We start from the raw sequence: 13,737 nt of genomic DNA, 5'->3' as shown, positions 1-13,737 counted from the left end.
GGCCCCCTCGACACACACACACACACTTTCAGAGAGATGCTGTCCGTCCTAAGCTCCTCTGCCTGTTTGCCAGCCTCTAAGCCTGAATGGCGTTGGCAAGAAAGTGAGTGAGCGAGGGCTGCTGGTGGGTGGAGGAAGCAAAACTCGGCAATACAAAGACATAAAACTGCAACAAAGGCATACAAGAAATTTGGCAGTTTAAGACATGTTTGCTGCAGGGAAAAGAAAACTCACACGAGTGAGTATAAACACACGAGACCTTTTCTTTCCCACTTCTTAAGGAAGCATCTGCATTAAGGACTCGCGCATATTCAAGAAACAACTGAGGGCGCTTGTGCGCATGGATGGAAATGTTCTCGATTCCGGAGCTTGTTTATTCCCCACAATTGACTTTCACATGAAAACAGCTCTCGTGCACTGTTGCGCGCAGGCTCACAAACACACGGGCAGCTCGAGGCCGCCTTCATCACCCGAGGCTCGGCACAGCGAAAGGAGCACAGCTGCAACCGCTTACGTCCTGTCAGCAGTTTTGGTGCGCGTGTGTTTGACTCCATCGTCCTTCTCACAGCAGTTAAAGGATGAGTCTGCACTACTGAACCATACGTGCTAATGTGTTCTGATCATGCAAGTGCAGCCATATCGTGTACACCCAATAATGACTCAAGTAATCTTCATGGAATTTACTTGGGAGCATCTCTTCTGTCGGCGTTTCCTCTTCCACAGCTCGTTTGATTTATTACCAGAATGACGGAGCTCCTATTTCTCAATGCCACCACAAAGACGTCAAACACGTCTGACCACAAACCCCGACACGATTTGTCAGAATGTGAAAGCGGGGCTTTTCTGTGTTTATTCATCGCAAGAATTTCTGAAAATTTTACTGAAGACCGTTTGCTCATCTGCAGCCTCCACACGTGGGATTTTCATTTAGCCACAAAGACGTGCACGCACTCACTTTTAAAGGGAAAGTTTCCACACATGCACACGCACACACACAGTCTGTAATATGGTCGCCTATTTCCATCGCTTTGCCTCTCAAATTCAGCAGAACTATAATATAACATGAAGTTCACATTTTCCACAGGATGATGGAGACTTTCCATTACCATACTATTACCATGATGGTGACAGCTTTCACGCGTGTATGTGGGTGAACGTGTGATGTCGTTGTCCGGAGATTTCTTTGGCTTTGTAGAGGGAAAGACCATTGGTGGAAGTGTAAACAACATTCCCAGAAGTCATTGTCTTTAAACTGCTCATTTCCCAGGACCCCACCCCATCCCACCCCACGCTCTCCCTCCTCCAAAGTCCGTGCAGCTGTCCTGACAGCCTATCGTGGGGCTGCTGGAAGCATTTCAGTTATAAAAAATGGATTAAAGAAGAGGAAAGTGGGCTGTTGCGCTTGCCAGGCACACACTCTCTTTAACAGCTCTCTGGGCTGTGCGGCCTTATAAACCAGGAGACACGCTGACAGGCAACAGGTACGGGGAATGTGTAAACGGGCCTTAGGAAAATAATCTGGAAACCAACCGTGGGGGGAAAACAGATAAAGTGTCCAAGTTTCTTTACTGGACATTCAGCAGGCCTGAAACCATGAGGTGAGGTATACGACATGTCAGATATCCAGGAGTCCAGTAAAGAAAACATCTCTGAGTTACCGGACAGAGCATGCATTATCATTATTATTATTATTATTATTATTGTTCTCCTGCAGCCGGCAGTGCAGCAGAGTGAGGGAGACCAACTGACCGAGCTCAAACAAGTAAATCTGGCCACAGTTTAATCCTGAATTACAATCTGTCAGTTGTAGTCAGCGAGTACCAGAATATAAACACTATTATTAACAGTCGAGTCTTCCCTCCTGGTAACAGTTCATAATCATCAACACTGTTGATTTAAGCTGACAAAAATATCAATCTGACAGAGCTTTGTTTGGGACTTTTGTCCACACCTTTGCATTTTTACCAAGTTCAGTCCTCATCGCGTCCTCTTTCCTCGTCTGCCTTACTCACATTTTCTGGATCCCGGCATTCGCTCAGCTCCAAACCAAAGACAAGAAACTGAAGGGAAAAATGTGTTTTCCTCATCTTTTTACCGGAATGATGGAAAGAGGAAGAGACAGGGCATCTTTATCTCATTATGGTCCAAATCTAATAAAATTACTGTTAAATCTCTGTTTCCATAACTTGTCTTTCATGCTTATATCATCTTCAGAATTGTTATGGAGGTAACAAATAAAAGTGTGTACCAGCACGTATGAAGTGGGAGAAGTGCTGGACTGAGGGACGAGGATAAAGGCAGACTCACACCAGAGTGCAATGACGAGTGCTCTTAATGCTGAAGAGGCCGCAAACGTAATGCTGGAGACTTCAAGGCGAAGAGAAAGAGAAAAGTTTCGATGAAAACTTTTAAAAACACGCGCTCGTCGGCCGCTGTGGTGAAAGCTTTTGAAGCATCGTCCATCTCTGCCCGCCCGCACTTCAGCTTTCCTATTAGACGACTGCGTCCTCCCTTATATCCTTCTCTCCTATCCTCAGGAGCAGTCTCGTCTGTGAGGTGAGGCCTTGCTCTTCTTTCTTGTTTCGTTTGCAAATTTTGTTTCCATTTGTCTCCAGAAAAACCTTCAGCGTGTCCAGCATGTATATATTTGCTGTGTGCACTGCAGTTTCTTATTTATTGTGAATAATTTGCTGTTTTCTGAAATCTGTTGCATGTGTGTGCGACACCGATCATATAGGAGTGTTTGGCTCACCTGCATTGCTTCCAGCCAGTGATCCAACATTGTTCTCATCTGCCACTGAAACACAAGAAACTGATGTTAACATACAAACATGTGCCACGCCGCGTTCCTTGGTCCTCCTGCCTGTCTCGCCAAAATGCTTGTTTTTATTGTACTTCTACTTTCTGACTTTGCGGCTCTTTGCTCTCACCGTCGCTCTTTAAACCAATATTATGTTTTCTGTCTCATTTTACACGACGGCGGGACAGCCGCTCTGCTTCCTGTGATGTTGGGTCAGCTTCACGGCTACTGCTAAGTCATTTCCCTTCCTCCCTTCGCTCTCACTTCATTTGTCATCTCCCCTCCCTTCCCTTTCTGTCTTCTTCCCTCTGACCCCCATCTGTCCTTTCACCTTCTGCCCTTTTGCCGCTCGCGTCTCGACTTCACTGTTTTCTTTTCTCTTCAGTTACACCCCGTCCATCCAGCCCGTCGCTCCTCTTTCTTTCCCTCCTTTGATCAACATTCTCGCTGTTAATTCGTCCTACGCTTTCTGCCTCCGCCTCGGTCCCCCTCTTGCTTTTTCTCCCTCCGTTCTGAAGCCAAGAAGCTGATGAGCAGAGCTGCATCAAACACAGTGACACGGCTTCTCTGAGCAAATAGTTTTCTAATGAAAACCACGCCTGAAGCGTGCCGCCAAACTGCCTGCATCTGACACGATCTGCACCGCATTCCCCGACAGCGGGGGGATCACGCATTTGATGCACACGGTGTTGTGTTACCATACACACAGGAGGCCCATCGCCTACTTTGATAATGATTATAAAACTCAAATTCAGCCTTCGAAACTGAAGAAATGAAGTTTTGGTTGAATTCACAGGGAAAAGGATGCGAGCGAAAGCCAACAAAGTTTACTGCAGAGAGACGGAAAGGTGTCAGAGATGGAGCGAGCGACAGGGACGGCGATGAGCGAGGGAGGCGTTCATCATTTGCAGCTGATCTTAAATAATTCTTCAGTTTTTAATTAGGCTGAAAAATGAAATCAGGACAAATTAAATAAAAATGAAATTATACAAGTGACCCACCAATAAAGAGATGAAAACTGTGTCGTGCTCTTTTTTTATATAAACACACAAAAGCATGAAGTCGAATCCTAACGGGAACGTGGTCGTTATATGAAAAAAGATAATGGAGTTCTACTAAAGCACATTCGTGGCACTTATTAACACAGTACTGTACTGCAGTGGTTTGTATCATATCTATCTAATAGACTCCAATTTGTTCATGTAAATGGAGAGTTCTCTTCACACACTAAGGTCAATTATGGAGTTCCACAGGGTTCAGTGCTAGGACCAATTCTATTTACATTATACATGCTTCCCTTAGGCAGCATCATTAGAAGACATAGCATAAATTTTCACTGCTATGCAGATGATACGCAGCTCTATCTATCCATGAAGCCAGGTAACACACACCAATTAGTTAAACTGCAGGAATGTCTTAAAGACATAAAGACCTGGATGGCCGCTAACTTTCTGCTTCTTAATTCAGATAAAACTGAGGTTATTGTACTCGGCCCTGAAAATTTTAGAATTATGGTATCTAACCAGATTCTTACTCTGGATGGCATTACCTTGGCCTCCAGTAACACTGTGAGGAACCTTGGAGTCATTTTTGACCAGGACATGTCCTTCAACGCACATATTAAACAAATATGTAAGACTGCTTTCTTCCATTTGCGCAACATCTCTAAAATTAGAAATATCCTGTCTCAGAGTGACGCTGAAAAACTAGTTCATGCATTTATTACTTCCAGGCTGGACTACTGTAATTCTTTATTATCAGGATGTCCTAAAAACTCGCTGAAAAGTCTTCAGTTAATCCAAAATGCTGCAGCAAGAGTCCTGACAGGGACTAGAAAGAGAGAGCAGATTTCTCCTGTTTTGGCTTCCCTTCATTGGCTCCCTGTTAAATCCAGAATTGAATTCAAAATTCTGCTCCTCACATACAAGGTCTTAAATAATCAGGCCCCATCTTATCTTAATGACCTTGTAGTACCATATCACCCTATTAGAGCACTTCGCTCTCACACTGCAGGCTTACTTGTTGTTCCTAGAGTATTTAAAAGTAGAATGGGAGGCAGAGCCTTCAGTTTTCAGGCCCCTCTTCTGTGGAACCAGCTTCCAGTTTGGATTCAGGAGACAGACACCATCTCTACTTTCAAGATTAGGCTTAAAACTTTCCTTTTTGCTAAAGCATATAGTTAGGGCTGGACCAGGTGACCCTGAATCCTCCCTTAGTTATGCTGCAATAGACGTAGGCTGCCGGGGATTCCCATGATGCATTGAGTTTTTCCTTTCCAGTCACCTTTCTCACTCACTATGTGTTAATAGACCTCTCTGCATCGAATCATATCTGTTATTAATCTCTGTCTCTCTTCCACAGCATGTCTTTATCCTGTTTTCCTTCTTTCACCCCAACCAATCACAGCAGATGGCCCCGCCCCTCCCTGAGCCTGGTTCTGCTGGAGGTTTCTTCCTGTTAAAAGGGAGTTTTTCCTTCCCACTGTCGCCAAAGTGCTTGCTCATAGGGGGTCATATGATTGTTGGGTTTTTCTCTGTATTTATTATTGTGCGATCTATTGTACAATATAAAGCGCCTTGAGGCGACATTTGTTGTGATTTGGCGCTATATAAATAAAATTGAATTGAATTGAATAACTGCATGAACTATTTACATTAAACTACATTTACAGGTTGTGACAACAGTAAAAGACAAAGTGTAATGATAGGACTATCCGCTGACCCCTGAGTGTGCGTCTCTAACCACGTATTCTTCAGTAAGCAGAATTCAGAGGCTACGGTCGTCAGCAAACACTTCCTGCTTTAGTCCTAAGCTGCCCTGCTGCACTCCCATACATTCAGCTTTCCTAACAATTGCCTGCAAATTAACACTTAAATCTAGCTGAGGCGCTGCTGTGCTCTTTGCTGCTGGAGCAGCCATAAAACATCCAAAACTGCCTGATTTTGAAATATCACTTTAATTAAATAGTGCCAGGCTGAAAGCGCCTCTAATAAATAAAGTTAAAAAAGAATTCAGCTAGAAACTTTTTTTCACGTCCGGCTATGATTGCATATAAAGTGAAAAATCTTTTATCACCACGGTGACGTTTGCGCGTGTCCGTGCACTCGATTCGTCTCCTTTTGAGCTCCGTAACAGGAATCCACGCTCACGCGTTCCTCGTGACTCGATATGATTCTGAGACTGCATATACAGTACTAATGAGAGAAATCTGATTTGCATACGGCAATGCAAAGGCATGTGTGCTGACAGAGACATATTTGCTAATTGATGCTCAAATTAGCAGAGCTGAATAAACTGGCGAGGCAGTGCGGTTGTGGTTAATACTGGGCTGTGGTTATGACTTCCTTTGTGTTTGGTGAGATAACAAATGCGGCTTTTCTGCTGCAGCTTACAAACTTTCACAAAACCTATGAAGCTCAACCGAAGCGCTATCACAGAAACCATCACCAAAAAATGAGGCTGACACTTTCTAAAACAGCCCACGACTAAGGCAGTGTTCCCCTCTATTACATGAGATTATAATGTAATTATATTTACCTACAAACTCTTACAACAGGGTGAAAATTCAGGATTTGACAGGAAACAAAGAAGTAATCACACTGCAAGTAAATTTAAGCACATTTCTTGGTATTTTTGCATAAAAACAAAACAAAATCTTCCACCTGAATCTGTAAATAGGGTGAAGTTTGCAGGGAGCGCGTCATATTATGGATGGATTAACCTTGAATTTTTACATCTTTATTTAATATTCACTGCATTGATGTGCATGATGGATGTTTTATTATTGAACTGACCTTTTATTTTATCAAAGTAAGTGTGATAAGGTGTCTGCTCCTCTACCAAAAGTAAGTGGCATCAAAATTCCCAGGCCTCCCTGACCTTATAACGACGGAGCCAAGACAAACTCTTATTTCCTGTAAAATACCTGGAAGTTATACACAACATCAACTTACTTCAGAATCAGAATCAGAGAGACTTTATTAATCCCAGAGGGAAACTGAGTACTTATACTTTACTTCTTAATTCTAATATCTTTAAGTATTTGTAGGTAAATATAATACCTAATAAATTCCATTTAATTACAGGAGAGTTACACCCTGAGTCACAGGACAGATTATAACGTGTTACCAAAATTAGCCCATTTTTCTTCCATGTCAATCTTCTCGGCTTCAGCGCTCTCGTCTTGTTTGCGACGTGTGAGCAATATGTTCTTCTGGACTTTACAGAGACCCAGGGCATGCTGGGAATAACAACATAACAGAGAGGGATCAAGCAGAACTTCAGGCCAGCCTAGAGGGATAACATTTATCCCCAAAATGTAAGGTCCTCCCCTCTGCAGCACTTCTGAGTGAAGCTGAATTTTGCTCTTTTGCTGTCAGTACAGGAAAAAAACTGAGGCGTTTGTTAATACGATGTTGTTATTGTGGCTGCCTGATGGTTTGGCAATGAAAACATGCCATTCAAGCAATCAGTTATTAAATCCTTATTTATTTGTCGTGCATTTAATGAAGATCGAGGCTGCAAAAACACAAAGGAGGCGATGTACAGGCATGTAGTGCATACCATCAGTCTGTTACTCGTGTAGAAACAGATGTCTGAGCCGCTCAAATAGTCCTGCTTTGTCTCATTCACACACACACACACACACACACACACGTATCTGAAGCACAGCCTGCTCAAGGAGGAGGACTGAGGGAAGTGACATTTGAAACAATATGCTTTTGTTGTGCTGCTGCATCCGCTGTCACATTACACTGATGTATGCACAAGCACAGGCGTCAGCACGCACACGGACGCAGCATCTCTACAGCTGACTTTAAACAGTCGCTGAAATGTCTCCACACCCTCGAATCAGAGAGCAACAGGTGACCGAGACGTGAGCTCACAGCATCACCTTCCTCACACTGTTTGCATGAATAAAAAAACATAATGAAGCTGTAGTTAAAGCCTGCACCGCGTTAGCACTTTGTTTCTCGCTTTCTTAAGTTTGGAAGTCTCAGATGTTCACAGGTCAACCACAAAGATGCTGCAGCTTCACACTCCTAGAAGCTAAATCACATTATTCTCAGGTCCAAGGCCCCAAAATGTAAAAGCATATACGGCGTAGTCTTATTCTTTAACGTGAACCTGATTCTGTTTAGTACAGGACGTAAGTAAGCACACAAGACAAACACAAATCTGCAGCCATCGACTCTGCAGAGGTCCCACCTGCATGCAACGGGACAGGTGTCAGTCTGCATGTGGCTGTGGAGAGCATGCCGGAGGTGCAGCAGTCATGCAGCAGGAATATTTAAATGTATGTGAGGATGCACGCAGCCACCATGCAGAGCGCAAAACGAGGAAAGATCATGTCCCCACCAGTGTGATGCTGGTTCTGAGTCGTACCCAGGTCCATGCTCTTCGAGGCTTTGACGTGCTGGATCTGCCACTGGTTCTGGGTGGGAGACTGGGGCTGAGCCGGGCTAGAGACATGAGGCTTTTCCCTTAAACAAATTAAACACAAGGCAAACAGAGCCCTTATTTTATTTGTGTGGAAGTTGCATCCTGTGTTGTTCTAATAACACAGGATGGAATCGTTTTATGTTGTTTGACCCTCGTGCAGACAACATTCACACGTTGATTATTATAACTGCGGCAGCGTTAGCGTGCTAAAAGCAGAGCAATGATCTTACATTAAGGAGGAAACAGTGCAATGGAGCACAAGATGCTTAATAAATGTTATTTTTTTAGAAACAGCTAAAAAATAATAATGTGAGCAACAGTTCAGCGAATGTTTTTGTGATGGTGACACCAACATATGGATAAAGAGTAAGTCTGTAAAAACCTCTGAAGAAGACAAATACTCACCTTTCCTGGAGATAAGACTTTTGATTGGAGCTGCTGAAATCAGCATCATGTCCATACAGCAGCCCATCCTCTTCCTCATCCATGTGAGAGTAACTCCCGTTGGTTACTAGAAAAAAAAATCAATCTGATTTAAAATAAAAACCTTAGTGGTGATGTGACCTGAGAAAACAGACCAAGCATCTTTTCTAGAATCAGGTCATAAATAAATAAAACTCAGGATTTGACCCGATTCTGCAGTGAATGTTCGTACAGCCGACTCGTCCGTGTTGCTGTGGTCACGGCTCGGCGTTTCACGCAGTGCCAGCCAGAATGGGAACGTATAAAATTCCCACATGGATCCCTTCCTGGGTTCTCTCTCTTTGTTACGGTTATTTGAGTATTTTTTACAGGCAAATATATTTGTCAGATATGACTATTACTCCTCATATTGGGGCAATAATAATAATAATAATTAATTATCTTACTAATCGTTTAAAAACAGGCCAACCACAAAAGCTATTTAGATTTTCAGGGAGGTGCTTGTGTAGTTTTTACATTCAACACAGACACAAAAATCCTCTGTTAGCTTTGAATTTCTGCTCTGCTGTTTGTTAATGAGACAGAGATGATTATTGGTGCACAGCAATGTAGCAGAAAACATCCAAGCAGCTGCCTGCACTTGTTTCCTAGTGAGTCTGCTGTAAGGCCGACAGTATAACAAATGCACCTTTCAAACACAGCACACGAGGAGGAAGCAGAAGGAAGTGAATTATGCTGCGAGAGTGTTTTGAGGAAGTCCCGACACTGATTTCCACCTCAGCTTCCAGCTGCATGTAGCTGCAGTTTCACAATCACCTCTGAAGCCATTAGGGGCGGACTATTTAATAATCAAAAATTGGGTGGAGGAACACGTCAAATAAACACGTGTTACTCTGTTCTATTGTTGTCTTCAAGCACTCCTCTAAATATTTAGAAAACCCGCCTTTAGTGAGGAGAGAACATTAGAAAGTGGGTTAAAGCGATTCTCACGAAAAGCTTCGCAGACAGAAAGTCTTACGGATAAAAACTAAACTGAGTGAGAGACGAGAGGGAAACGGAGGGAAAGATAAGCAGCTGGATGAGCAAAAAGTAAAGAGAGAGATAAACCACAGCAAAAGTTGGTGCAGATGTGCAGAAGTGATATGGCTGCGTCTGCCTGATAAACGAGCTTATGACAACTTGATACACAGACACACGATCCACTCGAGCGTAATTTACATACAGTCATCACTTCTCAGAGTGCATAGCTGCCACACAGCACCGTCCTCGCCGAGCGTCCTTTATATGCTCTGCACACGTGCGACTGAAAGCAGAGACGTTTGCAACTGGAGAGGAAAGCGGCGGCCTCTGAACGCATCGCAGCCTCTCATCTCCCTCCCTCCCGCTCGCTTTCTACACTAATCACCTGCTTTATTTTTCTTCTGCTGCCTTTCTTGCAATCTGATATTTTGGCTGTCATTTATCTCTCCTCTCAGATCTCCCATAAATCATTTTATCTCCCACTCAGTTTTCAGCCTTTTTTTCTCCTCCTTCCTAAACTTCCTCCCTCCTCCTCCCTGCCAGCACCTTAATCAGCTGAACTGTCAAAAACACACACACACACACACACACACACACACACACACACACACACACACACACACACACACACACACACACACACACACACACACACACACACACACACACACTGTTCTCACTGACTCCCTCTATTTGAAGTGAAAAAGGCATTTGTTGTGTGGATGATAGCTCAGTATCAGTTTGCTCCAATAGAGGATAGATGAATCCTCTTCTTCCACACTCAACGTTTCCTTCCTCTCATCTGTATTTGTCTACGGCTTGTTGGTCCAATCATCCCCACCCATCTCTCTCTTAGCAGCCGTGGGAACCGGCGCATTCATTTCACAAATACAGAACCAGTCTGAAGTTTGGGTGCACTGGTGGTGCGTTCAAGGCTTTTTGCTTTAGCTGTGCAGTTTAATGCAGTTCATTCAGGTGGAATTGTTTAAGAGAACTGCTGGGACTTCTGGTCTTCTTAATGATCTGAGAGCATGAGTCAGGTTGCACTGAGTGGGTCTGTATGAGCGTGGAAAGTAACCAAGGTTATTATCGTTAACGAAAACTAACGAAATAACGAAAACTAGAAGTGAAAAAACATTTTTGTTAACGGAAATAAAAATAAAAACAAAAAAAGGAAAACTAACTCAAACTGTAATGAGTGTTCACAAAACTAACTAAAATTAACTGACTTTATAGCAAAAATGTGTTTAGTTTTCGTTGATGTGTGCGTGTCATACAATAGTCAAGGGTGAAAATGAAGTTTAGTTTCCAGATTTTTTTCTTGCTGTGTCTCATTATGCCAGCAGGTGGCAGTACGTTAGTCGAGTCGTCTGTGTTGCTGCTCCGTCCACGCGCAGAGTCATGTCAGGAAAAGTCGGGAGAAAGCGCCAGAGTCCAATTTGGGATTACTTTGAATATGACTGTGTTTTGGATAAAGCAAGCGTCTTGTAGTGGAAAGAGACAAATTATGAGGGACATTTCTAAAGGGAAAAAAATCCCACAAACCTTAAAGTGCACTTGAAAAGCTCACACAAGAAGGCTAAGCTAGCTTATCTTGAGAAGGTAAGGGAGCACACTCAACCCTCATCCCCAGAAACAGAAGCTAACCCCAGGCAAGGCAGCGTGATGCATCCCGAGACAACAGGACTGGGATATCTACACAACTGTGTGAGTCAATTGCCTTCAAAAAGTTTATCAATTCACTTGAACCAAAATTACGAACACCCAGTGCTGCAAGAGTTAATAGTCTCATTGGGGCCAAGATATACATTTTATAGTTGCCTTTATTAATTTATTTATTTATTTAAAGAACCCATAGGTGGGAATGTGAGTTGTCTGTCTCTGCGTGTTAGCCCTGCGACAGACAGGCGAGCTGTCCAGGATGCAGGGTATGGTAGCTGGAATAGCAACATACCCAAGGATAAGCAGAAGAGCATGACTGATATGATGAAACTGGGATTTTGTTACACTTAATTATTGCAAACACAACTAAAACTATAACTGAAACTAAGGATTTTCAAAAAAATAAAAACTAAACTAAACTAGCAAAAAATTGGTAAAAACTAATTAAAACTGATATAAAATTAAAAATCTAAAGTCAAAACTAAATAAAAATAAAAACTAATGAAAATTGCAAAACTATTAAAACCCTGAAAGTAACCATTTGTTTTTTCAGCTGGACAATGACCCAAAAGCACAAAGAAAGGCAGATCTGGCTCCTACAAACGTCCAACCTGAGCCGGATAAATGGCCTGTATTTGTATAGCGCTTTATATAGTCCCTAAGGACCCCAAAGCACTTTACACTACATTCATCCACCCATCCACACACTGGTGATGGCAAGCTACATTGTAGCCACAGCTGCCCTGGGGCAGTGACTGGCTGCCGGACACTGGCGCCACCGGGCCCTCTGACCACCCAAGAACACAACGACCGAGACTGTCCAAGCCGGGGCTCGAACCGGCAACCTTCCGATTACAAGACGAACTGCCAACTCTTGAGCCACGATCGCCCCACACACGTGTAGGAACACCTTCAAAAAGCATCCTGGCTTCCACAGATAGCTGGGGGAATATCAGATATAAATACATGTGAAAATGTTTTTGATCACAAAAATTTTGTTTTCCAATAAAAAACATATTCAGGAACTTTGTGACATAACAAAATCATAATTAGATGACGCGTCATTATCCATATATCATTCCCTGTATGCCGATATGCCTGAATTTCCCGGAGGAATCCACCCGAGGGATTAATAAAGTTTCATCTAACTGAATGCCATCAGTACAAACAATGGTGGTGAGAAACATAGTATTAAATATTTCTATATAGTATTAACATCCCATGTAGAATCCTATGAGACATGCTTGATATCACATTCAAAAGACTCACAGAAAACTTGACCTCTGACCTTAAAATTCAACCTCATCTGAGGTGAGAAACATTTATGGTATCAATTTGAAAATCGTACATCGCCTCGTTCTAAACTTTTCGTGTTGTCCACGCCGCCCAGCGTGGTGACGACAGAACTCATGAATGCTGTCAGGTTTTACAGACTGTGGTGTTTTTGTTACTTCTTTTTAAACCAAATCTTATAAACAGGGACCTGTAACAATAGTTTTCAACTTTGATGTTTAATAATATTTTTCAAAATGTGCCATTGAAAAAACAAACAACAAAACTATGACTGCAGCTCCTCGCTGTGCCACACGAGGACGGTTTAACTCACAGGTAAAAGAAGCTTCACAACTATAAAAAGCACATTTACAGACACAACATGGTGCAAAATAAAGTCTTTAGTCTCTTCAGCTAGATTCCCCTTCATAAAACTCTTGGGGAGGTTGAATTTCTTATTCATCCACCTGGTTACTGCAGTCAGGGACGCGGTTGCTTTGACGGACAACAGTAATTATATCAGATCCTCGTCTGCCCGGCTGCAGCTGTCCACTGTGTTTGGAGCATGTTAATAGATTATCTGACAGATATGATGATGCAGACCATCAAAGTTTGTGTTTCTTTCCGTCACCAGCAGATCTGTGTGTCAGCTTGCTAACATTAGCTGACAGCTCGCCACTCCGTCCTTTCATCCAAATATGATGATGATGAACTTCTAGCTTCAAAAAGCCAAATGTCTGCACTCAAACTCTAACATGCGTCCAAAAGTAATGATTCAATTCAATTTTTTTATATGGCGCCAAATCACAACAACAGTCACTTTATATTGTAAGGTAGACCCTACAATCCCAACAATCATATGACCCCCTATGAGCAAGCACTTTGGTGACAGTGGGAAGGAAAAACTCCCCTTTAACAGGAAGAAACCTCCGACAGAACCAGGCGGGAGGGGCGGGGCCATCTGTTGCGACTGGTTGGGGAGAGAGAAGGAAGACGGGATAAAGACATGCAGTGGAATAATGTTGACCTCACAGTGGCTACATCTACCTGGGATGCTCCTGGGATGGATCCCACATTACTGAGCTTGACTCAAGTCTTGCATGACATCATTAAGGTTA

At 42.9% G+C, this 13,737-nt stretch overlaps 1 protein-coding gene across 4 annotated transcripts in view; it reads right to left on the bottom strand.

Annotated features, from left to right (window-relative positions):
- Positions 1 to 13,737, bottom strand: part of pard3bb (par-3 family cell polarity regulator beta b) — a 222,297-nt gene that overhangs the window by 98,608 nt on the left and 109,952 nt on the right. The window contains exons 15-17 of one of the 4 annotated variants that reach the window (XM_063497300.1): positions 8,648 to 8,753; positions 8,159 to 8,283; positions 2,753 to 2,797 (exon numbers count right to left, since the gene is read on the bottom strand). In XM_063497300.1, coding sequence (XP_063353370.1) covers positions 2,753 to 2,797; positions 8,159 to 8,283; positions 8,648 to 8,753 — 276 coding nt within the window. The remainder of the gene's footprint in view (positions 1 to 2,752; positions 2,798 to 8,158; positions 8,284 to 8,647; positions 8,754 to 13,737) is intronic. The other 3 variants (XM_063497301.1, XM_063497302.1, XM_063497303.1) reach the window with 3 other exon arrangements.

The sequence above is a fragment of the Pelmatolapia mariae genome, linkage group LG16_19, assembly GCF_036321145.2.
Source record: "Pelmatolapia mariae isolate MD_Pm_ZW linkage group LG16_19, Pm_UMD_F_2, whole genome shotgun sequence".
NCBI classification, from domain to species: domain Eukaryota; kingdom Metazoa; phylum Chordata; class Actinopteri; order Cichliformes; family Cichlidae; genus Pelmatolapia; species Pelmatolapia mariae.
Note: the sequence above shows the minus strand (reverse complement) of the source record. Positions and strands in the feature narration are given on the sequence as shown.